General features: G+C 53.4%; 1 protein-coding gene across 1 annotated transcript; it reads left to right on the top strand.

The window, feature by feature from the left end:
- Positions 1-261: 261 nt before the first annotated feature.
- On the top strand, positions 262-24,228 carry Kif1c (kinesin family member 1C). Its single transcript, XM_003466298.5, has 23 exons — positions 262-458; positions 2,112-2,232; positions 2,479-2,611; positions 3,023-3,099; positions 3,472-3,651; positions 4,271-4,336; positions 4,684-4,862; positions 4,947-5,058; positions 5,433-5,510; positions 5,656-5,721; positions 5,807-5,882; positions 6,462-6,540; positions 6,730-6,875; positions 7,958-8,124; positions 8,290-8,369; positions 8,483-8,558; positions 14,317-14,396; positions 15,385-15,479; positions 18,979-19,062; positions 19,429-19,615; positions 19,753-19,825; positions 21,213-21,833; positions 23,013-24,228. The coding sequence occupies exons 3-23, from the start codon at positions 2,506-2,508 to the stop codon at positions 23,691-23,693; spliced, it is 3,309 nt and encodes a 1,102-aa protein (XP_003466346.1). The 5' UTR covers positions 262-458; positions 2,112-2,232; positions 2,479-2,505; the 3' UTR covers positions 23,694-24,228.
- Positions 24,229-24,356: the final 128 nt, after the last annotated feature.

Genomic DNA, 24,356 nt, shown 5'->3' with positions numbered 1-24,356 from the left:
GGGTCCGCCCCCACTTTTCCCGGCTCCTCAGGCGCTGGCCACTTTCCCACGTCGCGGCGGCTGGTTGCTCTTGTGTGTGTTGCCGGGTTCCGGGTGCCCCCGCTCCGCGCTGTGGCTCCTATAGTCAGGACGCCTTGCCCCTTTAACAGAAGCCGCCGGGAGGCTCCAGGCCCCTCCTGGGGCAGCGCGCTCCCGCCCTCCCGTCCGCGCGCGCGCCCGCTCGTCCCCCGCCCCTCGCTCCCGCCCCAGCTCGCGCTGCCCGGGCGGGCGCCGGCCGCTGGCGCCGCTACTGCTGCCGCCCCGGGCCGCGAGTGAGCCGCCCGTCGCCCGGGGACCCGGCGAGGGGCGGGGGCAACCCCAAACCGGCCCCAGATCTCTACCACTCCAGTCTCCCGGTTCCCGGAAAGTTTGTCCCTTTGCACTTCGCGGAGCTGCGCCGGGAGCCCCGCCGCTACGAGGTGAGAGCTGGGGAGGGGGGAAGGGAAGGGACGCCGGCGGAGGAATGTGCTGGGCAGGGCGGGCGGGGAGCCGGGGTCCCGTTTGCTGGACCGGGCTAGTGCCGGCTGGACTCGAGAACTGGGATCATGTGCTGTTTGTGTTGCGGAGGCGCAGAGAAGTGCCAGGCCCTAGGCTGCCGTCGTTTGGCTGGACTGGGGGCCAGGGTCCTCACGGCCGCCTAGAGAGGCCGGGCAGGGGCCTCTTGGAGAATTGCGGGGTGGGTGAGGTGCAGGTGGCCCGAGGTCCCTTGTCTGGTGACCAGACCCAATCCCAGCCGCGGGGTTCTTCCTGTACCCCGCAGTACCTTAAAAGGTGCATCGGCAGACCCTTGGATCTACCTCTATTCTTATTGCTGTTAGCCTGCCGTTCTTTTCTCTGCCTGCTTAGTTGTAATAGTCACGATTGTGTGTCCCTACCAGTGTCCTTCCCTCCCCTGTCAGGGTCTGGGGGTCAGGGCCGTTCTTCCCGAACTAGCCTCTGATTTCGGCTACTCCCTTCCTGTCCTGGGACAGCCCATGCTTTGCCCAGAAAGGCTGGTGAGGTGAGGCCCAGCCTGAGAGAGGCTTGAGATTCTTTAGGGCCACAGGTGGGAACCTGGCATCCCTCAACCCTTTCTGTAGTCTTCACCTTGCCGTCCGTGGGCGTGGGCTGCTCAGCCTCTCCTCACAGGGTGTGGGCACCTGATCACCTACATTCCTGGGCTCCAGCCTGGCACCATCCCCAGGGCTGTGGACGCCATAGCATTAGCCCCAGGCTGGGGCTGGGACCAGCCTGCTTCCTTTCCTTTTGCTCCCCTTTCAGGGAGCTGTCAAACCTCTTCCCCTTTAATCCCCAAGATAGAGGCACACCGATTCCCCCAACAGTGGAGCCTTGGGGGTTGGTATGGTGGATACAGGATGACCCCACCCTACCCTAACCATTGTCCTGGATCCTAGGGAGGAAGTGTAGAGGGCTGGGCAAGGGGCTTGAGGCCCAAAAGGCAGGCCTTGTGTACCTGCAGCTCTTGGACTTTTCCTGTCGCCAGCCCCAGCCTCATGTGGACGCTGTGGACACTAGGTGGGAACTGGTTTCTACTCCCTTGCTGATCCTGTGAAAGGATTCTAGATTAGGTTTTGTTTGGGATTTTCTCTCATTTCCTGGGCTCCCAGTTTGTGCTTTGGCCCCAGGGCCCCCTCTCTGCCTGTTCGGAATCTCTGGGTTTGATATTCACTGTGTCTTCCCTTTCCTTCTCCCATTCTGTCTTTTTAGCATAACCTTAGTATTGCTTTTTGGTGTATTTCTTCCATTTTCTTAGCGTCTGATTTTCTGTTCCTCCTCTCCGCCATCCTGCCACCCTCAGCATCTCTGTCCATGTGTCCCTCTTTGAATTGCTCTCTGTACAGCTTCACTCTCTCTTCTGTCTGAACGTTCAGTACACTTGTGAGTGATGAGGAATAAAAATATCACCATTCCTGCCCTTGAATTCACATTGCATTCAGCTACTCCAGAGAGGCAGCTATTCTTACCTTTCCTAACGTTACCCCCTACCCTCTACCTCTTGCTCTCTAAATGCAGAATCCCAGACAGACTCTGAAGCCACAGGTGCCTCCTAACCAATCTTCCCCCACAACCAGGGTTTCCCTTACGGTCCTTGCTGGTGTGGCCAGGCCCCAAGTGTAGGATGGGGCTCCCCCTACGAGGGTCGGTGGCAGCCAGAACTGATACAGCACCTCTGATCTGGGGCCAGGACACAAGGTAACTCTGGGGTGATGGCCCAGGTCCCTCCACACTGGGAGATGGCTGGGGACAGAGGCAAGAATATGTTTGGAGCCCCCAAAGTAGTGATACTTGGGAGGAAGACCAGAGGGGGCAGGAACTGGGTCCTTGAGGGATTGGTTAGTTGGGGAAGGGGAGTAGAAAGATGGTTGCAAAGAGAAGCTGGGAAGTGATGTTGGAGTCCTCTCAGTGGCTCTGATCAACATTTCTTTCTCTGTCCTCCAGCTGAGGAGGGCAGGAGTGTCTGGAGCTATGGCTGGTGCCTCCGTGAAAGTGGCAGTGAGGGTTCGGCCCTTCAATGCCCGTGAGACCAGCCAGGATGCCAAATGTGTGGTCAGCATGCAGGGCAACACCACCTGTGAGTGAGTCTTGGGGGTCTGTTTGGGCATAAGAGGGGAGCCAGCCCTACCGTGGAAGCCAGTCCTGTTGGACCAAACCAGAGGACTGTGCTGGGCACAGAGCAGGTGCTAGTGTTAAGGGCGGGGGCTGGGGCAGGCTGGCCTTTCCATGTTCCTGTCCCCAGTGGGGGGAATGTTGGCTAGGAGCCCTCCTATTGCCCAATCCAGGGAGGCAGCTCATAGGGGGCGGGTCCTCCTAGGCCAAAATTAGCTTTGGTGGCAGGAGGGGGTGGGGACTATTAAAGGGGAGAGATGAAATAGGGCTAAGATGGGGAATGGGATGTCTGCTTTCTGGGGGCTTATGGGAGAGTGTGCAGAGATTGGGAGTGTCTGACCTGCGTTTTCTTCTTTTGCATCCCTTGCCCCCTCAGCCATCTTCAATCCCAAACAGAGCAAGGATGCCCCCAAAAGCTTCACTTTTGACTATTCCTACTGGTCACACACTTCGGTGAGGTTGTTGGGCTGGAAGAAACTAACACATAGAGGGGAGGGGATTTAAGTCCTGGGGAGGCAGCAGTGCTGGGAAAAGGACCTTCCTGGGATGCTTAGGGCTGGATGGGAAGGTGGGGAGAGCCCTGAGTGGGGATGGGTAGGGCCCTTAGGTTGTACTTGGGACTGGGAGTGGGGCAGGTAGAGTGCCTTAGGTTAATTAGAACCAGCAGGAGGGCTGGATAGAATGCTCAGGGTTGTTTAGGTTGATGATGGATGGTGGGACCATAGACAAAGACAAACCAGTGCTCCTGGTTTTTTTCTTTTGAAAACAAAACCAAAAGGGTAGAAATGATAATCTTGTTATCTTTTTCTGCCCCCTTTTACCTAGGCCGAGGACCCCCAGTTTGCATCTCAACAGCAAGTGTATCGAGATATTGGGGAAGAGATGCTGCTCCACGCCTTTGAAGGCTACAACGTGTGCATCTTTGCCTATGGGCAGACTGGGGCTGGGAAGTCCTACACCATGATGGGGCGACAGGAGCCGGGACAGCAAGGAATCGTGCCCCAGGTACATATCTGACTGGCCAGCCAGGGCAGGGGCGTGTTCACCTGCTCACAGAGGAGAAGGACAGGGGTTTAAGGGTTACGGGGCAGAGAGCCGGTTCTCTGAGGCTCGCAGTTATAGAAAATATTATGGGATTGGCTAAAATCTGGACCAGGTCTCTTTCGGTGGGGAAGATTTTGCCCCTGTGAGAGATAGGGAAGCTGGATGAGAAGAGCCTCGGGTCTAGGCCTGGTTTGCCACTTTCTGCTGGTTTACTTTATTTTATAATTATCTGAGAGCATAATTCCCTAATGGGCTTCTATATCATAAAGGACATGTTGGCTGTAAAAAGATCTAGTTGTGGATACCCGAGAGCTGACCGTGATTTCTCTACCTATGTAGCATAGTGACCTTACATATAGGCTTGGGAATGAGATGTTTGGGTTCATCCTGCCTTGCTGAATACCAGCCTGTGACTCTGGGCAAGTGGTTGCTTTCCTACCTGTAAAATGGGAATAGCTCCTCCCTCAAGCCTGTAGAAAGGGAAATATTGAGTCACCTGGGCCCGGACCAGGCTTGGGGCTGGGCACTGCGTGTGTGCCATGAATGGAGCATCTCTGTGCTTCTCTGTGTCTCTCTCCAGCTCTGTGAGGACCTCTTTTCTCGTGTTAGTGAGAACCAGAGTGCGCAGCTCTCCTATTCTGTAGAGGTAAGCCTGAGTCCTGATGGGGGAGGGCCGGAGGGCAGGGAGGCAGGAGAGTGGGGAGATTAAGATTGAGGGCAGGATTAATGTTGGACTCTCATTCTGGCTCTGCTGGTGACTCTGACTTTGGGCAGTAGTTTCAGGCTTTGGCTGCTGAGTGTGTCGGTCTGAAGTGCTCATGGTTAGACTCTCCTTTTGCAAGGGTGATGGGAGATTTGAGCTGGCACTGGAAAATCAGCACCATACTGGTGTGTGTGCGAGCTGATTACCTGCGTACTGCGTAGTGGAATTTAGGGTAAGTTTTACTGGCAGTGTCATTATTTGCTTCCTTCTCACGTGCTTTTTGCACTCAGGTGAGCTATATGGAAATCTATTGTGAGCGGGTACGAGACCTCTTGAACCCCAAGAGTCGGGGATCTCTGCGGGTCCGGGAGCACCCGATCCTGGGCCCCTACGTGCAGGATTTGTCTAAACTGGCTGTGACTTCCTATGCAGACATTGCTGACCTCATGGACTGTGGAAATAAGGCGCGGTAAGGCAGGCCGGCCAGGCAGACGCTGGGGGACCGGGGCTGGGAAGGGAAGGCAGGACCCTGTGACTGTCCCTTTCCCCCCAGGACGGTAGCTGCCACCAACATGAATGAGACCAGCAGCCGTTCCCATGCTGTCTTCACTATTGTCTTCACGCAGCGCTGCCATGACCAGCTCACGGGGCTGGACTCGGAGAAGGTAGGGATCCGTCGAGCTGCTGGTTTGTGTCGTCTCTGGACTTCCACAGCTGTGCCTCCCTCCCATCAGTCAGATCATGTACCACAGCCTCTCTTTGCTTGTTTGTCCTTACTAGAGTTTTCAGGGCGCTTGAGCTCCCACTCTGTCCCGTGTCGTGGTGCACAGTGGGTCTGTTAGTATTTGTAAGTGAATCAGTGAACAGGTGGCTGAGTAACCCGCCCCTCCTCACTGTCCTCTTCCCATGCCCTTCCCCCGCTCCTTTTCCTTTGCCCTGCCCAGCTTTCTCCAGCCCTTGCTGCCAGCCATTCCCTTGGTTTACCTTTCCCGTCCCACGCTCACCCCAGTCACATCCTGCCTCTTTCCTCTAACCCCAGGTCAGTAAGATCAGTCTGGTGGACCTTGCTGGGAGCGAGCGGGCTGATTCCTCAGGGGCCCGGGGCATGCGTCTGAAGGTGAGTGCACTTTAGAGGAACAGATGGGGTAGCAGTGGGGGAGTGTGCAGGTGCCACTGAGACTCTCCCTGGCAGTGGGCGGGAAGTGAGATGGATCCGCCTGTGGTGGAGAGAAAGTCTCATCCCCTCCTTCATCCTTTGGCAGGAGGGTGCTAACATCAATAAGTCCCTGACTACTCTGGGGAAGGTGATCTCAGCCCTTGCAGATATGGTGAGTCCTGTGGGTTGGGAGGAAGAGAGGCTCAGGGAAGCAGGTTCAGGGCGTGGCTCACTCCGGTGTTGCTTCCCTCTCACAGCAATCGAAAAAGCGGAAGTCAGACTTTATCCCTTACCGGGACTCCGTGCTCACCTGGCTGCTCAAGGAGAATTTAGGTGAGGGACGCCTGCCTCTGCTAACCCTGCCCCCTGGCCTCCCACTGGCCTCCTTTGATAGGTCTGACAGGTTCCCTTGCCACAGCCAGAATCCAGACTCCAGTCAGGGTTGGCCCCCTTCTCCCCTAATCTGGGGAATATCTTTTGCAGACTATCTTTTATTTTTGGGTTTTGAGACAGAGTTTCAGTGTGTAGTTCAGGCTGGACTTGAACTCACTATGAGGCCCAAGCTGGCCTCAGACTCACAGTGGACCTGGTGCCTCAGCCTCCTAAGTGCTGGGATTGCAGGTGTGTGCCACCATGCCCTACTTTTTTGAAGACTTTCTATAAGGTCAAGGCCATACCTTCCCTGCTAAGGCCAGGTGTCTCCTGACCTCACAACGATGGCTGACTGCATCCCCTCCCACAGACCTGTGACTTTCCTGTGGATACCTGATGTCTCCTTCCCCTTGTCCCTCCCCACAGCAAGCAGACTTCCTAGCTTCACCCTGCCTCAGTGATCCCGTCAGACTCCTGTCTGGACACTGGGCAACCCCCTTTCCCGGCTTAGCTGAGGCTTTTCCATCTCCCTGTTCATAGGTGGGAACTCACGCACAGCAATGATTGCAGCCCTGAGTCCTGCTGACATCAACTACGAGGAGACGCTCAGCACCCTCAGGTGGGGCTTCTAACTCTGGCAGAGATGGGGGCGCATAGGAGAAGGGCCAGGAGCCCAGAGTTGCTTACTTGAGGATCCTTCTGTGAGGCAGAAGGGTGAATCTTGTTTATTTTGAGTCCTGAGAGGGAGGGCAGCTTGTCAAGGGCTTCTGTGCCTGTCCGCACCAGTCTGGATCCCTTCCTCACCCAGGTATGCTGACCGTACCAAGCAGATCAAATGCAATGCTGTCATCAATGAGGACCCTAATGCTCGGCTGATCCGAGAGCTACAAGAGGAGGTAGCACGGCTGCGAGAACTGCTGATGGCCCAGGGGCTCTCGGCCTCTGCTCTGGGAGGTAGGGACACCAGGGACATCCCTTGGCCCACCCCATCCCTTTCCACTTGCTGTTGCTCAGTCCTGGGGTCTGGGAGGGACCCCTCTCTATGCAGGCCTTCACTTGTCCAGTAACTCAGACAGAAATGGAGAGGCCATTTGTGTCTCAGGTGTTACAGAACTCGGAGGGACTAATACTTGGGGAGAGCTGAGATTCAGAAGGACTTTGCCAGTCTCCTGGGATTCTGTGACCAGTGCAGGAAGAAAGGGCAAGTCATGCATTTGTGATTCACACAGTGAGTGATAAGGAGGCTTCCGGGCACCTACCTTATAGAAATTCTTATAAAATACCAGGGTTTTAGCTGAACATAAACTTAACAGACAACAGCAGAACGGTTTCTAAAATGCAGTGACCAGCCTCCCTGATAAGAGGCAGTCTCTCTTAGAGAATGTCTGATCCGTATTGATGGACTCTGTTCAGTCTGGGGATCAGTTTCACAGAGGATAGGATGCCAAAGGACACAGCCAGGGGAACAAAGATGTTTTGGGGAAGAGGAGGATAAAGAAGATGTGATGTTTACCTTCCAACATTTGAAAGAATGTCTCTAAGAAGAAACAACTAGAAATAATAAGCACTCAGACACACAGATTCCAGCTCAGCATCACTCTGAACTTCCAACAGCTCGAGCTGTTGACAGAAGGAGCTGGGTGCCTCGCTGAGTTCAAGCTGTGTCTGTGGGTTATAGGCAGAGACGGGGCTCCCTGTCTGGAAAGAGGTTGCCCAGAAGTCTCTCTAAGTCCTCTGTGAATCTCTTGGCTTTCTCTAGCGTTTGGTTTCATCTTTCTTTAGCATGTTCCCTTTTTTCTTTTTTAAGATGAGTTTCTTTATATTGCCCAAGTTGGTCTTGAATTCATAGGTTCAAATAATCTTCCTGCGTCAGCCTCACAGGTAGTTGGTGCTGCAGGTCTCACATTCATTTTTTTATTATTGTTTTTGGTGTATTGGGGACCGAACGCACCACCTCGTGCTGGCCAGGCTGTTGCTTTCACTGCTGAGTGAAATCCTCAGTGACCCTCACACTCTCTGACCTTCTTCTCTCCCAGGCCTAAAGGCAGAAGAGGGGAGTCCTGGAGGTGCTGTACCAGCTGTATCACCTCCACCCGCCCCAGCTTCGCCCTCATCTCCCCTTGTACACAATGGGGAGGTGGAGCCATCTTTCTCCAGTGCTGAGCCCCAGATTGGACCTGAGGAGGCCATGGAGAGGCTGCAGGTGCAGATCTGGAGTTGGCAGGGGTGGGGGGTGGGGGGTGGAGCTCCTGGGAATGTACTTCTCTACAGCCAGGGCTGAGGAGCGAGGACCCCCAGGAGTGCTGTGGCCCTGGCAGGAGGTGTGCGTCACAGACTGTCCTGATCCAGTCCATCCTTGTGCCCCCAGGAGACGGAGAAGATTATAGCTGAACTGAACGAGACTTGGGAGGAGAAGCTTCGAAAGACAGAAGCCCTGAGGATGGAGAGGTTTGGGGGCCGGGCCGCCTCCGGGAACTCGCGAGGGCGGGGAAGAGGCCAGGCCTTAGGGAAGCTTCTGGGCGTGAGGGCAAGACTGACCTTCGCCTTTCCCTTTCCCACAGAGAAGCATTGCTGGCTGAGATGGGAGTGGCTGTCCGGGAGGACGGGGGCACTGTGGGCGTCTTCTCCCCAAAGAAGGTGTGTGAGAGAGGGGTCGCAAAGGCGTAGAGAGCTCTGCGGGCTCCTGGAGGAGAGAGTGGACAGTGGCGGGGTGAGGTTTTCAATCTTGGTCTTTCTGTCTGAGGGCTCCGACGTGTCCTTCTGTCATATCTGTCCTTCCTGTGCCACCTCTGGTGTTTTCCTCTTTTTCTACATCTTCCTGCCGCCTGCCAGACAGCTGGTGCTTAGGAAGTACCTGTGGCCAAGGACTTGGGCTGCAGGACGATGGGCGCTCTGCCCTTCTGCGGTTGTGCCAACCGCCAACTGCTTAGGATCTAAGTCTTTATGTGTGTGTAAGAGAGAATGTACAGCTTATCTCAGGATTCTTTTTTTTTTTTTTTTGTCTTTTTGAGCCGGGGTCTCGCTATGCAGTTCAGGCTGGCCTTGAGCTCACTTTGTAGCCCAGGCTGGTCTGAAACTCACAGTGATCCTCCTGCCTCAGCCTCCCGAGTGCTGGGATTACAGGTGTGAGCTACCACGCCCGGCTTTATCTCAGGATTCTTGAGAAACTGCTCAGTAATGGTTACTCAGGGAGCAAGGAAAGGAACTGGGAAACTAGAGTTGAATTCAGGTGGCAACTTTAGTGCTATATGTGCTTTTGTGTCATTTGAACTTACCCTATGCGTTTGCTTCCACACAGAAAATTAACTAAAAATTTACTTTTTCTAAAGGCTGACTTTAGGAAACCGTGTCTGTAAAGCGATAGAGGAGAACTAAGCACTACCATGTGCCAAATAAGCACAAGTTTGCCTGTGGCAGGATGGTTTAGATGGGGACATTGTTGTGGCCTGGAGATGGAGCAGGTGGATTCTCAGAGAAGTTAGATTGGAAAGTGAAGCCCGAAACATTGGCAGGACTTGAGGACAGAGAATAGTAGGGATGAGGTTGTGCTGAGAAACTCAGGGTGCATGTTGGGTGGAGTGGGGCAGGCTGATGCCCGACACAGGGCTGTGTCTACCTGTGTGCCACCACAGGGAGTAAGTTTTTGGTAAATGTTTGCTGAGAAGAAAGAAAGAAAGAAGTGGGCAGGCTCAGTTAGGGGCAGCAGTGATACTCAGAATACTTCATCAGGTGGCACAGGACCAACTGGGCAGAGTGGGTGCTAACCCAAGACAGCCAGCGTAGCCATGCTGGTGCACCCTGATGAGGGGTGTTGTAGAAGCCAGGCTGAGCAAGCAGGAACTTCCAGTCCCACAAGGGAACCAGCGAGGTCTGTCTGGCCCATGGGGCAGAGCAGACAAGGCACAGCCTTACGTCAGGCACACTATTCTGGGGTCAGACGGGGTCCTTGGAGGCTGATGGGAAAAGGTGGGTAGCTGAAAAGAGGCCTCACTTTGTTTTGTAAGTCTGGGTCCATCTGGAAAACCAAACAAGCAGGGATCATTGAAACTTTGTTCTGCTTGCAAGGCAGGCGCTTATGCCGCTGAGCTAAATCCCCAGCCCAGAGCTTTGACTTCCTTGGACCCAGTTGTAACAAGGGAGTCAAAGTTGGGAGTAGATAACTAAGGGTGTCAGGCCAGCCTGAAGGGCTGGTCCAGGACTGGGTGTCCAGCTGCTTCCTGGTAGGTAGTCCTTAGCATGGCTTCTAAGCATCTTTGGGCGCCTGTTCCTGGGCACTGATGGATGCCCCATCGCACAGGTGGAGTACAGGCAGAAAGGACTAAAGAAGCCGATGGAGGGACTTGCTTTTTTTTTTTTAATATTTTTTTGGGTTTTTTGTCTTTTTCTTTTTTATCGGTACGGGGGATGGAACTCATGACCACACACTTACAAGGCAGGCGCTTATGCTGCTGAGCTAAATCTCCAGCCCCCGGGAGTTTCTTTGCAGGCTGGACACTGCTGCGGGAGTTTACCTCCTAAAGGCCAGATACCAGAAGGAGGGGTTTTGATTGTTCTGGAAAAAACAGTACATACCAGAGAGGACATTGGAATAGAACCCAGTAGGTCTCCTTCCTCAAGTTCCCCTATCAGCAGCAGCCTCCATTATCAGCCCATCGTGCATTTTCCTGGAGGTCCTCAGCAAGCTCAGGCATGTGTCATACGTGTAATTATATACACAACCTCTCTTTAATAGTAGTGGTTGCATACCTTATTTTTAAAGGTTTCTTCTCTCTCTCTCTCTCCTTTCCTTTTTTTGGAGACAAGACCTTGCTGTGCACTTCTGGCTGGCGGTGAACTCACTTTGTCGCCCAGACTGGCCTCACACGTGATGATGCACCTGTTTTCACCCTCCGGGTGTTGGGATTACAGGCATGCACCATCATGCTTGGCATTTTTCAAGGTGTCAGAATACTTCATTGTACAGATGCAGGATAATTTATTTAGGTTTTTTTCATTCTTTGTCACTATAAACAGTACTACAATGTAGTCTTTTTTTTTTTTTTTTTAATTGGTACTGGGGATTGAACTTACGACCATGTGCTTGCAAGGCTGGCTCTTATGCCGCTGAGGTAAATCCCCAGCCCTACAATGTAGTCTTATAAATAGGTGTCACATGTAGGAATAGATTCCTAGAAGTAGGGATTTGGAGTCAAACGGTAGCCATTTAAAACTTTATGTTGGTGGGCTGGGGATTTAGCTCAGCGGCATAAGCACCTGCCTTGCAAGCAGGCAGTCTGAGTTCGATCCCCGGTACCGATAAAAAGTTTAAAAAAAAAAAAAAAAAACAACTTTATGTTGCCGAAATACTTTCTGAAGATTATAACCTTGCTCTTACTTATAGTCTCAAGAGTGATACACAAGGAAGCCTGTTTTCCCTTACTTTTTTTTAGCATCCTGGGTAAATCAGACTTTTTGCTCTTTGCCAATGTGATTGGTGAAAAGGTGTCTCTGAATAGTTGACATTTGTATTTTTCTCAAGTTGATGACGGTGAACGTGTGTGTTTTCTCTGTCTTTCTCTGGCTCTCTTAGTGGGGAAGGCTGCTGGGAATCAACTCCAGGGCCTCACTCATGCTAGACTAGCGCGCTCTACCACATAGCTACACCGTGTGGCCCTTTCTCATAAGTTTCTGAAGGGAGAAGTGTTAGACTTCCAGGGCAGGTGGGGTTGGTAGGGGTGGCTCCAGCCTGGGAGTGGTCAAACGGATGATTGGTTCTTAGGGAAGAAGCTACAGTTTGTTTTGAAGTCTCGTAGACAAAACCCCTTTTTGCTGGGATCCCCACCAAAGGATATGTGATTTTCACACCTGGCTGAGAGCTTCTCAGGAGCAGAAATCAGGAGAGAGGACCAGATTCTGGGTTTCCTATCCCATTGTGGGCCTGGTTGGCCCTCTGCTTGTCTGCTTGACAAGTCTAGGCATCTAGGTAAGATTGTTTTCTTTTTTCTTTTTTTGAGACAGGATCTTGCTATGTCAAGGTACTATGCAGTCTCAGGTTGGCCGAGAGGTTATTGTGCCGCAGCCACCAAAGTGTTGGGATTACAGGCTGTGCCACCACACTCACTTGAAAAGATTTCATTTTAGCACAGAGTTCTAAAACTGAACAGAAATTGAAAAGCATTGCATTCAGATTGCATTCAGTCTCCCCCGGGACAGATTGCCTTCTGCTTCCAGAGCCCATCGTTGTCTGCCAGCCCCAGAAAAGACTTGACGTGGCAGTGTGGGGAGAGCAGAGCATGGCAGCAGTGACCCTGGAGTTCTGGGGAAGGGCAGGTACAGATGTCCATCACATCAGCTGTGGACAGAGCCTTGGCACACTGACAGAGTGGGTCCCAAAGAAATCCAGAGCCTCGGGACGTCTCTTTTGCCTCTAAACCTGGACTTTTCGACTCCATGTTCTTTCTGGGTCCTCTTCCTTGGCATGTTCCCATGTTGCCTCTTCATGAAGTCCTTCCATCATCCTGAGCTTCTGTAGTTCTGCACTTCCTCTTTGCATCTGAGTCTGTCCCAGAATACAGGAGTGCTCAACTCCCTGGAACACATGAACACATATATGAACTGAAGGTCAGAAACACTCAGTTCTGGGAGCCATCCATTTTTCTCATTTGTCACAAGCAGTGTCTCCACGCCGAGTCTCACCTCCCCAAATGGGCTCTGATTTCCATACTAACATAATGGTGAGTCAGGGTTTGACTCATCTCTGTGTCCCATCCTGCACCTTCCTGAGGTCAGATAAATAAACAAAACAAAGCAAAAAGCCCCACAGTAAATCATTGTAGGGCAGAGGCAGGGCAGTTTGTGTTGGTTGGAAGGCTTGGGAAGGCGTCATAGAGGAAGTGGCAGTTGAGACAGATGTGGAGGACATGAACAAGTGATTTTGACAGGTATGGCAGTATGGCAGGTAAGCAGCTCATGAGTGTCAGAGTCGTGGAAGGCCCACACTGGAGTGAGAGCTCAGCAGTCCACTGGGAAAACACAGAGCTGGGAGAGGGTCTCAGAAAGGGCCTTGGACAGGAGAGCTAAGCCCTGACGTGAAGGAGGGCGGGGTGAACAGCAGGTCTCAAGTCAGGTGGGCACGGGTGCCAGCTGGAGAACTCCCTGTGGAAACAGTGACAGGGTCACAGTGTGTAAGCAGAATGCTGGAAACCTGAGAGAGGGCAGGATGTCAGGCAGGCCAGGGGCGGGGTGGACAGGTGTTAGCTGGGCAGTGACTGTAGGGAGGGCCTTCTCAGGTGGACAGCCGCAGTGAGGAATGGAGGGACAGGGCTGTGTGCTGCCCAGAGTTCCATGCTTGGGGAGGCTGGAGGGGACCTGGAGTCGGGGGAATGGGCTGGAGGGAAGGGGAGGGGGGTAGAGGATGCGCTATGTGTGTGACCTGTTTCCCGTGGTGAACGTGTTTGCTGGGTGTCACAGTACACTGATAAAAGCAGAACATGTCAGGAAACGTGCTCTTGAGTAGACATGCCATTCCGGGCTGGGCTTCCAGCGGAGAGCAGCAGCACGGTCAGCCCGGTGTTGGGGTGGGTTTGGTAGGGGAGGCCTTGGGGAGGGCAACGCAGCAGCTCTCTGCTGGCCTGAGGCAAGCAGGAGCAGGGCTGAGTAGGCAGAGGCCAAGGAAGAATCAGTTGTCTCCTACGAGAAGCGTATTTGCTTGTTTAGTTTTTTCTTTTTTAACTTTTTATCGGTACCGGGGATCGAATTCATGACCGCCTGCTTGTAAGGCAGGTGCTTATGTCACTGAGCTAAATCCCCAGCCCCTGCTTGTTTAGTTTTAAGTTGAAGTGGCACTTTTTTAAAATTTAAAATGGAGCAGGGGATGTAGTTCAGTGGTATAAGCACCTGCCTGGCAAGCGCAAGGTCCTGAGTTTGTTGCCCGGTGCCAAAAGAAAAAAAACTAAAAATTGTAAAGTAACCTGTGCTCACAAGAAATTCAGGGTGTGATGAAAGGGTGGGGGGGTCCCAGTGTCCTCACTCGTTCCTTCACTTACTCTCCAGAGGTTACAGCGTAAGTTTTGGAGGAGGAAAGGGTAGGTGTGGGGACAGGGAATAAAGCACGGCACAGGTAGATCCCTGAGCTGCTGGGTGGGATCCCGGTGAGCTGTGCATCTGCAAAGGGAGGAGCCTTGGGAAGGGCTGCTGCCTTGGGAGGGCCGGGTGGTGGGGGCAGCTCTGTAGGCTTTACTGCGGGAGGCAGAGGTGATGGTTGTGAGAAGTGGAGACTAAAGCATCAGTGATGGTCTGCAGGGCCAGCCAGCCCCGCTGGCAAAAGGGTTTTCTACTTCTTTGCCCTCTCTCTATCTGTGACTGCCCTGACCACCCCTGGAGAGCCTTCCCTGACCACCCACCTCTTCACCCTCAGACTCCCCACCTGGTGAACCTGAATGAAGACCCGCTGATGTCTGAATGTCTGCTCTACCACATTAAAGATGGCATCACCAGGTAGCATGTACCCAGGGCCGGGGAGGGGCAGCCTCTTTTCTGTGGGGTGTGGCTGCAGAGGAGTGGCTGTGCTGGTGACTCTGTCTTGGTGTGCACCACAGCACCCCAGATCCTTGCCTCCACACCCCTGATTATTGCTCTTCCAGCCTCTCTCTCTTCTTCCTCCCTAGTTTCTCCTCTTCCTCTTCTTCCTTTTTTTTTTTTTTTTTAATGTCAGAATCAAGGTTCGAAGCCAGAGCCTTGCACATGCTAAGCAAGCATTTTACCATTGATAAACATCCCCATCCCTCACTTGGCTTTTTGGCAAGTTGCTAAGTCTGCCTGCTTAGTGGCCGGCTGTCCTCTGTCCCCCTAGGTTGTTGACAGTGAGATTGATTCTGAGTCTAAAACTGACCCAGCACTTACGGATGGCTCGTAACTTACTGGTGCAGAAGAGGGCATAGGAAACTTTGACTGCCTCATTCTTAGCCCTAATACCACTCTTCGGCATCTTGTGGTGGGACCCTCTTGGAGGAGGGAAGGGAATAGGCCTGGCCTGCGTTATGGTGGAGTAGCGCTCATGGAAGGCTTAGTGGCTGAGGCTTTTCCTGCTGATACAAATGCAACCCCAGGGCTCCGAGTCTCCTGGAGTTAAAGCGCTGCCCTTTGCCCTCCCACCACCGCAAGTGTTGGCTGTCATGGTGTTAGAGTTCTTTGAGCCGTCAGACTTAAGAGTAGCAGAGTAGCTGACAATGTCCCCCAGTCCCGGGCTCACTTTCCCCTTTTGCTGTATGGACTGACGAAGGACACGGGCTTGAAGGGCACAGGCTTACATCCCGGCTTCGCCCCTGCCCGGCTGTGGGACCTTAGGTGCGTTATTTCTTCTCCCTGAGCCTTAGCCTTCTTGTGTGCGAAGTGGAAATAATTAGCTTGACTCGCTGAGTTGGGTGAGTTGATGTTCGTGGCCGGCCTTGGCACACATCCACAATGTTCACTGTTTCTTCTCCAGGGTTGGCCAGATAGACGTAGACATCAAGCTGACGGGACAGTTTATCCGGGAGCAACACTGCCTGTTCCGGAGCATCCCTCAGCCAGATGGAGAAGGTAATGGCTGGGGGAGGTAAAGGGATGTTAGAGCGCGAGGCCAGTCCCACGTCCAGCCCACCCAGAGCTGGGCTGGGCCCCGGCAGAGTAACTGAGTCGAGGAGGGTGGTGTGTCCTCACCCTCGGTGCTGAGCAGTGAGGGAATGCTGAGGGCTTGCCTGGCTGCGCGGTCAGGGGACAGCAGGGGACCTGAGGCCGGACAGGGTTCCTGTCAGGACGAGGGGGGCTGGAAAGAAAACGCTGCCCTCTTCTCTTCTCTTCTCTTTGCCTCAGAGTGCGCTCTGGTCATTGTGTATGAAAACCTGTATTCGTTTCAGGGGCTGTCTGAATTTATCTGGAAATCTGCATCCGTCTAGCTATGTTGACCTAGGTTTCTGAGTGTTAAAGATTCATGTGTCTCTGTGGTTCCTAATGTTTTGCAGACTTAGACTACTGTCCCCTCTTTGTTTTTCTCCCTTTATTGGGGATTGAACCCAGGTCCTTTGTACTGTACTACATCCCCAGCCTTTTTTATTTTTATTTTTTTAAAGACAGTCTCACTAGGTTGCCTAAACTGGGCTCAAATTTGTGATTCTCGTGTCTCAGCCTCCTGCAGTTCTGGACTGCACTACACCAAGTGGAGTTTAGCCCATAAGAGATACATGAGCCTTTTTTTTTTTGAAACGGAGTCTTGTTATGACGTTCAGGCTGCTTTTAAACTTACTGGAGCCAAGGCTGGTTTTGAACTCAGGGGGGTCCTTTTGCCTATCTTCCTGAGTGCTGGGATTACAGGCATGCATCACCGTGTTTTTCCTGAGAGGGACCTGAGGCATTCAGGGATCATCAGGAGTCATGGGCTGTGAGTAGTAATTTGTGTGACGTGTCAACAAATCAGTCCTCAGGCAGTGCGGTTTGGCTCTTGTCTTCATGCTGCTGTGGGTAGCATCCAGGTGGGCCATATTCCCAGCCCCACAGTATTTTAAGGAGTAAGAAATGGCTGGGTATGAAGTTGCTTGCCTGGAATTTCAGCTGTGTTGGAGGTTGAACAGGAGGACCACTTGAGCCAAGGAGTTCAGGGCTCACCAGCCCAACACACCCAGACCCCCTGAGAAGGAGAAAACACTGTCGTGTATCGAACAGCTCAGAGTTAAGATGTGCTTGTTGAATTTCGGTTTGGTAGAAGACTAGCAGGTTAACAGTCGTTCCGGTCTGGTTCAAGTCTCCAATGCTAGTGTTTCTAGCATTTCAGACAGAGCTGCTGAATCAGTTCAGTTCACTGAGTTACTATAGAATTTCTGTTCTGTGATGACCTCAAACCATGCACTTGGGGAGATGTCAAAGCCGTATAAGAGCAATGGGGCACGCCCACCATCCAGGAGCTCACAGTGTGTTTAGGGAGATTATGTGCAAGGGTGCCAAATAAATCACAGGAAGGCCAGGTGCATGGTGCTTCTATACAGCCAGCCCTTGAGAGGCTGAAGAAGGAGGATCACAAGTTCACGTCCATGGTGGGCAATTTAGGGAGACCCTGTCTTAAAAAGGCCTGGAGATGTAGCTTAGTGGCAGAGTGCTTGCTGGCTTAGCATGTACAAGGCAAGGCTCTGGGTTCAAGCCACAGTACTGCAAAAAAAAGAAAAGGAAAGTAGCCAGTGTTTCTGTGCCCCAAAGAGTGGGGCCTTTAGTCCAGCTGTCCTTTATCCTAACTGCAGATTTAGCACTTGGCTAGATGTGGGTGGATCCAGCAAGTGGGCAGCACAGACATAGAAGAGTATTTACTGTCCATCTTGGACCTTTGTGTTTTCTGACCCAGTTCAGCAGTGACAGAACTGAAGCTCGTGGCTGGGTAGTTTTCCCCAAGATCACACAGTTACGAACGGCAGACTTGAATTGGAGTACAGGCCGCAGGGGCTGGTCCTGTGGACTCTGCCCTGTGCTGCCAGATTGTCAGGAGTTCAAGGACAGGGATGAGGCTGCCTGCCAGGCTGGAGCGGTCATTGCTCCTAGCCATACTTTCTGTCCAAGCACTTGTCTCATCCTTCAATGAACTACTTTTAAAGATTATTAGAATGAAATGACTTGAAGTTATAAAGTTTGTTGTCTGTCTTAACATGTCAGTGGTAAGCTTTGTGAGAGCAGGAATTTTTAGTTTTATCTCTTTATTGGATTCCAAAATCTAATAAAATAGTGCCCGGCATGTAGTAGGGTCATCATATATATGCGCAGTCAGTGAATGCGTAGGTCACGGTTAGAAATAAGGAAGTAGAGGGAAGGTAAACTGGTGATCATCTCCTTCTGTTGCTCCCAGACGCACAGCGATGTCCTGTAGCTGTCTCTCTCCCAGGGCTTCTCCTCTCTTTTATACTTATGCCCCTGGAAATCTGAGTCTGTCTTTGAGCATCAGATCAAAAGTTACCACTTGCCAGGGATTTAGCTCAGTGGCATAAGTGCCTGCCTGGCAAGCATGAGTCTGATCCCCGGTACCAGAAAAAAAGTTACCACTCTCCCGTAATAATCCTTTCTAGGATTCCTTAGGCAAAGTCCTTCCGCGGGTTCTTCGCTGTCTTTGTCCTCTGTGATTCACAGGCTTCATCTCTGCCTGCTGTTACAGTTCATTCCAGGTTCCGTGTTGCTTTATTACTTTTCGTGTAAATAATGAAAAAGTCGTTTGCTTATTACTTTATAGTTTGAGCCTTTCAGCCACTCTGTAAAGAAGGCGTCGTTACCACACTTCACAGGCCACCGCAGAAGTTAGATGTCTTGTGCATTGCCCTTGGCTGAGGGGCTGCAGGGGCTGGGTCTTTGGGATATTGGGGTCTGCTGGTGACAAGAAGATGGTGCTCTGTGAGGGCAAGAAGGCTGCTTCTATATCTTGATGTTGTGAGCAAGCCCCGGGCTTAGTGATTTGTACTGAGGACTGCGTTGATAGATGTTTGTGTTGAATTGACTATCTCGTCATTGTCATCTTTGGCTTGAGAAGATTGGTCAGGTGGCAGTTTGCAAGATGCAGCAGACACAGAGGTGGCTAGGTACCTCCTAGAGGAATCTGGGGCTGGCCAGGAACAATGTTTTTTTTTTTTTTTTTTTTTTTTTTGTCTTTTTCCTTTTTATCGGTACCGGGGATCGAACTCACAACTGCCTGCTTGCAAGGCAGGCACTTATGCCGCTGAGCTAAATCCCCAGCCCCCCAGGAACAATGTTTTCAAAAAGGTGGGAATGGACCTCTTAAAGGGTTTCCGCCCGTTGAGTATGAAGAGTGAACCACTCTGAGATTTACAGGTTTTCTGAGCTGTTGCTGGGGAGGATCATGGTGGGGGAGTAGGGCCACCTCAGAAGCTCCTGGGAATTGTTGTTGGCCTCTAACCCTCCTTCTGCTCTTCCTTTCCTGTGCTGCCTGCCACCAGAGGGGCGTTGGCACCCCCACAGGTACTAGGGTGGGACTGGTGACGCATGTGTGGGGTGGGAACTGTGACCATCGCTGCCTTTCCCGGGTCTGATTTTCCCTTCCTGTCCTTCTGCTCAGTGGTGGTCACCCTGGAGCCTTGTGAAGGCGCTGAGACGTACGTCAACGGGAAGCTGGTGACAGAGCCGTTGGTGCTGCGGTCAGGTAGGAAATGTGTCACCAACGTGGGCACACATGGCAATCGCAAGGCAGGACTCTTTAGGCATGTCCTATGGTAGGACCCTAAAATAAGTCAGAAATATTGTAGGGAGATATAGAAGGAGCTGGGCTATGAAAATGAAGAAGTCAATTCTTGGTTTCTCTTGCTACCCCAGGAAACCAGGACAAGGATTCCCAGCTCCCCCAGTTCTCTCTGACTGGTGGGATTGAGTGCTTCCTGAGGTCAACCAGGGGATCTGTGGCGGCCTTCTGCTTGGGGGACTCAGGAGCAAGCTCCTGTGTGCCTTGATGTAGAAATAGGTTTGCCATTAGAGGGGAGAAACTCTACTTTTCTCCTTCTTGTATTTCCAGGGAATAGGATTGTGATGGGCAAAAACCATGTTTTCCGCTTCAATCACCCGGAGCAGGCACGGCTAGAACGGGAACGAGGGGTCCCCCCACCCCCAGGACCGCCCTCTGAGCCTGTCGACTGGAACTTTGCCCAGAAGGAACTTCTGGAGCAGCAGGGCATTGACATCAAGCTGGAGATGGAGAAGAGGTGTGAGGGGTCCTCCTTGTGCCCCTGCAGGCCCTGGGCACCCAGTGACCTCTTGTTGCTGAATACCCCACTTAGGTGCATCAGACACGCCCCCCTCCCCCACCTAGCTCTTCTTCCATCTCCTGATTTGATTCCAGGCTGCAGGACCTGGAGAATCAGTACCGGAAAGAAAAGGAAGAGGCTGACCTTCTGCTGGAGCAGCAGCGGCTGGTAAGGAGATAGGTGCTGTGGGGCAGGCAGAGCTGGAGCCGGAGCCGAGCGGCAGCACCTCAGCCCGGCTGTGTCCAGCGTGCTGCTGTTCCAGCCCAAGTGGCGGTGGGCTGAGGTGTGGGCAGCATCTAGAGGAAGAGATGAGAGAAACGTGATGGGACAGTAGGGTGGGGACCCTACAGTCCCTCCAGTTGACCAGGGATCTCCACTCTCCAGTTGATCCATTGCTACCTTAGTGATTGTCACCGCATCTAAGTATTGTCATGTACATAAGGTTGTCCCCCCCCCCCCCAGGCTGGCCTTGAACTGATTATGTAGCACAGGCTGGCCTGCAACTCATGGCAGGCCGTCTGTCTCAGCCTCTGGAGTGCTGGGATTGCAAGTGTGTGCCGCTGTACTGGCCATAATATTGTTCTTTAATGGGCTTTTAAATCTGTAAGCTGATTGGAGTAGTAATGTGATATCACGTGGTATGTGACTGCCCTGCCTGCCTGTCTGTCTGTCTGTCTGTCTTTCTTTCTCTCTCTCTCTCTCTCTTTCTCTCTCACTCTCTCTCTCTCTGTCTCTCTCTCTCTCTCTCTTTCTTTCTTTCTTTTGGTACTGGGAATCTAAGTCACAGCCTCATACTTGCCAGGCAGGCATTATGCCACTGAGCTATATCCCTGGCAAAATGAACAAACTGGGATTATTTTACACTGATCCAGTAGATTGACTTTTTTTGTGTGTGTGGGTACTGAGAATAGAACTCCGGAGCTCACTCTTGCTAGACAGGTGCTGCCCTGCTAAGCAGTATCCCTGGCCCCTCTGCCTGATACTTCAGGCACTGATGGACTTCGTATAATATGGTGGTACTGTAAGATTATATTACTACTGTGATCCCAGCACTCGGGAGGCTGAGGCAGGAGGACCACCCGCCTGAGCTACAAAGCAAGCTCAAGGCCAGCCTGAACTGCACAGTGAGACCCTGTCTCAAAAAGACAGAAAAAAAAAAAAAAAGATTATATTACTAGTAACACATGTCAGTACGTTCCGTGAAGTTCACACGATGATGAAGTCATCTGAGGAACGTTTCTCACAATGTGTCCCTGTGACTAAGCAACATGGACCCAGAATCTTAGCCTTGGTGTACCACAGCTAATATTTATGACCACTTTCCCTGTGTCATCCCCTGTGGTGAATATGTAACCTGCCAGCCTGTCTGTGAAGTAGATGCTGCCATCATCTCCATGGTCCAGGGCAGCAGAGATCACTCAGGCCCGCTAGGCTTCGTGGTTCCTGAGGACTTACGCAGGACCTGAACCCAGGCGCCCTGGCGGGGGTCTCCCTGGAGTCTGAAGAGGGCTGGCTCGGGAGGTGCTCAGTCCGTCTTCACTCTCTCCCACCCCAGTATGCAGACTCCGACAGCGGGGACGACTCCGACAAGCGGTCCTGTGAAGAGAGCTGGCGGCTGATCTCCTCGTTGAGGGAGCAGCTGCCCCCCACCACGGTGCAGACCATCGTCAAGCGCTGTGGCCTGCCCAGCAGTGGCAAGCGCAGGGCCCCTCGCAGGGTTTACCAGATCCCGCAGAGGCGGCGTCTGCAGGGGAAAGACCCCCGCTGGGCCACCATGGCTGACCTGAAGATGCAGGCAGTCAAGGAGATCTGCTATGAGGTGGCTCTGGCTGACTTCCGCCACGGGCGGGCTGAGATTGAGGCCCTGGCCGCCCTCAAGATGAGGGAGCTGTGTCGCACCTACGGCAAGCCCGAGGGGCCTGGAGATGCCTGGAGGGCTGTGGCCCGGGATGTCTGGGATACCGTGGGCGAGGAAGAAGGCGGCGGCGGCGGAGGTGGCAGTGGAGGAGGGGAGGAGGGAGCCCGAGGAGCAGAGGTGGAGGACCTTCGCGCTCACATCGACAAGCTGACCGGGATTCTGCAGGAGGTGAAGCTGCAGAACAGCAGCAAGGACCGGGAGCTGCAGGCCCTGCGGGACCGCATGCTCCGCATGGAGCGGGTCATCCCCCTGGCCCAGGTAGGCTGCCTGCGCCAGCTGCCTCTCCCCTCGCAACCTCTTTCCGCACTTCTTGAGGAGTCCGCATCTGCCCTCGGGTCCCTGCCTCCTTCCCCTCTGATAAAAGTGTGTGAAGTTTAACAGCTTTTCTTAAAAGAGTTTTTTATGAATCATGTGCCTTGCAGTCCCCAGGCTGCAAGTTAAAAATGCAGACTCCTGGGTTCTGCCCCAGCCTCCTGGAGCCACATCTCTGGGGATGAATTTGTGTGTATGAGTTCCGGGTTTTCTGAAGTAGAACACAGTTTGAGAACCACTGATAGCAAAGTGCGCGATGATTCCGCACACTTGAAAGATGCTGTGTGTACTCTGCCGCGTCTCCCTTCTGGCCGATGGGTGGCTCTGAGGTGGTCGCAGTCCTGAGTGCGGCTCCTGTGCCCCTCCTTGATCCTCACCACGGCTCTGTGGGAGGTAGTGCTGGCAGCTTTCCTGCTCTGCATTTTTTCACAGCACATCTGTATTTGATCCCTTGTGTGATCCACTGGGGTTACTTAAAACAAGGTTCTGATCTGTTGGGTTTTCTGTGGTGGTGGTGTTGGCGGTGGGGACAGCAGGTGCTCATGCCCGTGGCTCCAGTGACTGGGGCTTCTTTCCCAGCCAGCTTCTGGTCCTCTGGCCCTGCTTGCGCCACTCCACTTGCCTTGAGCTCAGAGTGCACCTCGGAGTGCTCCGGTCACAGGGCTTTGTATCCGTTGTTCCCTCTGCCTCGATGCTTTTCCCCAGACACCCACACAGCTTCTTCCTGTTTCCAGGTCCTGACTACCCTGATGACATCTTGGTGAATCCCTTCCTGGTCACCTCTGTGGCCGTCCCTATAATGGCTTCCTGCCCCGCTTGCCTGCTCTGCTCTCCCTCTGAGATAGAAACAGTGGGCTGCAGGTGCTGTTGCTGGATAGTGTTGCACAGAGGAGGGAACAGGCACAGAGGCCACAAGGATCTGACCGCATGGCTGAAAGCGTCAGAGCCAGCCTGTGCTCGTGGCCATTTAGCAGTCCGGCATCCGTGTCTCCGTGTTCCTCTCTGGACACTTCTCATCCGGTCACCCCAGCACTGCCAAGTTCCTCTCTCAGGTCCACGTGGCCTCGGGATTCAGCTGTGCCACGCTGCTTGTCCTTTCCTTTCACCCCTTTCTTTCCCTTCCAGGATCACGAGGACGAGAACGAGTCTGGTGAGGTCGCCTGGGCCCCACCTGAAGGGTCAGCGGCAGCAGAGGAAGCAGTGTCTGGTGACCATTCACCCTCAGTCCGGCCGCCCTCCCCACCCCTGTCCAGTTGGGAGCGTGTGTCCAGGCTGATGGAGGAGGACCCTGCCTTCCGCCGAGGTCGCCTTCGTTGGCTCAAGCAGGAGCAGCTGCGGCTGCAGGGACTGCAGGGCTCCGGGGGCCGGGGCGGGGGTCTGCGCAGGCCCCCAGCCCGCTTCGTGCCCCCTCACGACTGCAAGCTGCGCTTCCCCTTTAAGAGCAACCCCCAGCACCGAGAGTCCTGGCCAGGAGTGGGGAGCGGGGAGGCCCCAGCTCCACCCCAGCCTCCAGAGGAAGTCACTCCATCGCCAGCCTCTTCTGCCCGCAGGCCTCCAAGTCCCCGCAGGTCGCACCGTCCCCGAAGAAACTCTCTGGATGGAGGAAGCCGGTCCCGGGGAGGGGGTTCCACACAGCCAGAAGCCCAGAACTTCCAGTCCAAAAAGCACAACTATTATGCCCAGCAGCCCCAACCTTACCCGACCCAGAGGCCCCCGGGGCCCCGTTACCCCCCATACACCACACCGCCGCGAATGAGACGGCAGCGCTCGGCCCCTGACCTCAAGGAGAGCGGGGCAGCAGTGTGATTCCCGTGTCCTGGGCAGAGAGGGCCTGGCCAGGCTGTGCTGGGAGGAAGGAGGCCCCAAGATGCTGCTTTCCCAGAAGCCCTGGGGCAGGGAGCCCAGAGCGGAGAGAGAGGGTCTGAGCAGGTGACGAAGACGGGGACGCGGCGACGGAGCTGGAGGCCGAGTGGAGGAGAGGGCACGGAGTTGCCAGGAGTAAACCAAAGTGAAGGAAGAGCATAGAGCTGCCTTGGGGTCGCCCCTTGCAGAGGGGGGCCCCACCAACGCTGCTATGGGTGGGGTGGGGGCTGGACGCTGCGTGGTCAGTGTTTGACTTTCTTTTCACATGGGTGCAAAAGGGAGAGAACTGAGAGGCCAGTTCTTTTCCCTGGCCCCTGTCTGTCTGTCTGTCTGTCTGTCTGTGGTGGGTTTGTTTCCAGGGAGGTATGGTGGGATCATAAGTCATTTCCCTCCCCTTCTAGGCTATCTTTGGGGGACCTGTCTGGTGTGGCTGAAGTTCAGTGAGGATATGGGGCCTCTTAATAAAGGGTAGCAAACAGCTGTGCCTCACTGTTTTCATGCAGGTAGTCATTTTGGGGGTGAAACAGCTCTTAAGTGGCTCAGACCTGTGAGTTTTGGCATATGAAGCTCCCTTGGTGTCACCACCCTGATCACAATACAAGAGTG

The sequence above is a fragment of the Cavia porcellus genome, unplaced genomic scaffold (genome assembly GCF_034190915.1).
Source record: "Cavia porcellus strain 051 isolate PalLab524CR breed Dunkin Hartley unplaced genomic scaffold, mCavPor4.1 scaffold_32, whole genome shotgun sequence".
NCBI classification, from domain to species: Eukaryota; Metazoa; Chordata; class Mammalia; order Rodentia; family Caviidae; genus Cavia; species Cavia porcellus.
The sequence above is the reverse complement of the archived record's forward strand: the minus strand, read 5'-3'. Positions and strand labels throughout refer to the sequence as shown.

Coding starts and splice junctions, on each gene's coding strand:
- Kif1c (XM_003466298.5), top strand. CDS start 2,506: ATGGCTGGTGCCTCCGTGAAAGTGGCAGTGAGGGTTCGGCCCTTCAAT. Junction 19,063..19,428: donor GCCGTTGGTGCTGCGGTCAG/GTAGGAAATGTG, acceptor TTGTATTTCCAG/GGAATAGGATTGTGATGGGC. Junction 19,826..21,212: donor TGCTGGAGCAGCAGCGGCTG/GTAAGGAGATAG, acceptor CTCCCACCCCAG/TATGCAGACTCCGACAGCGG.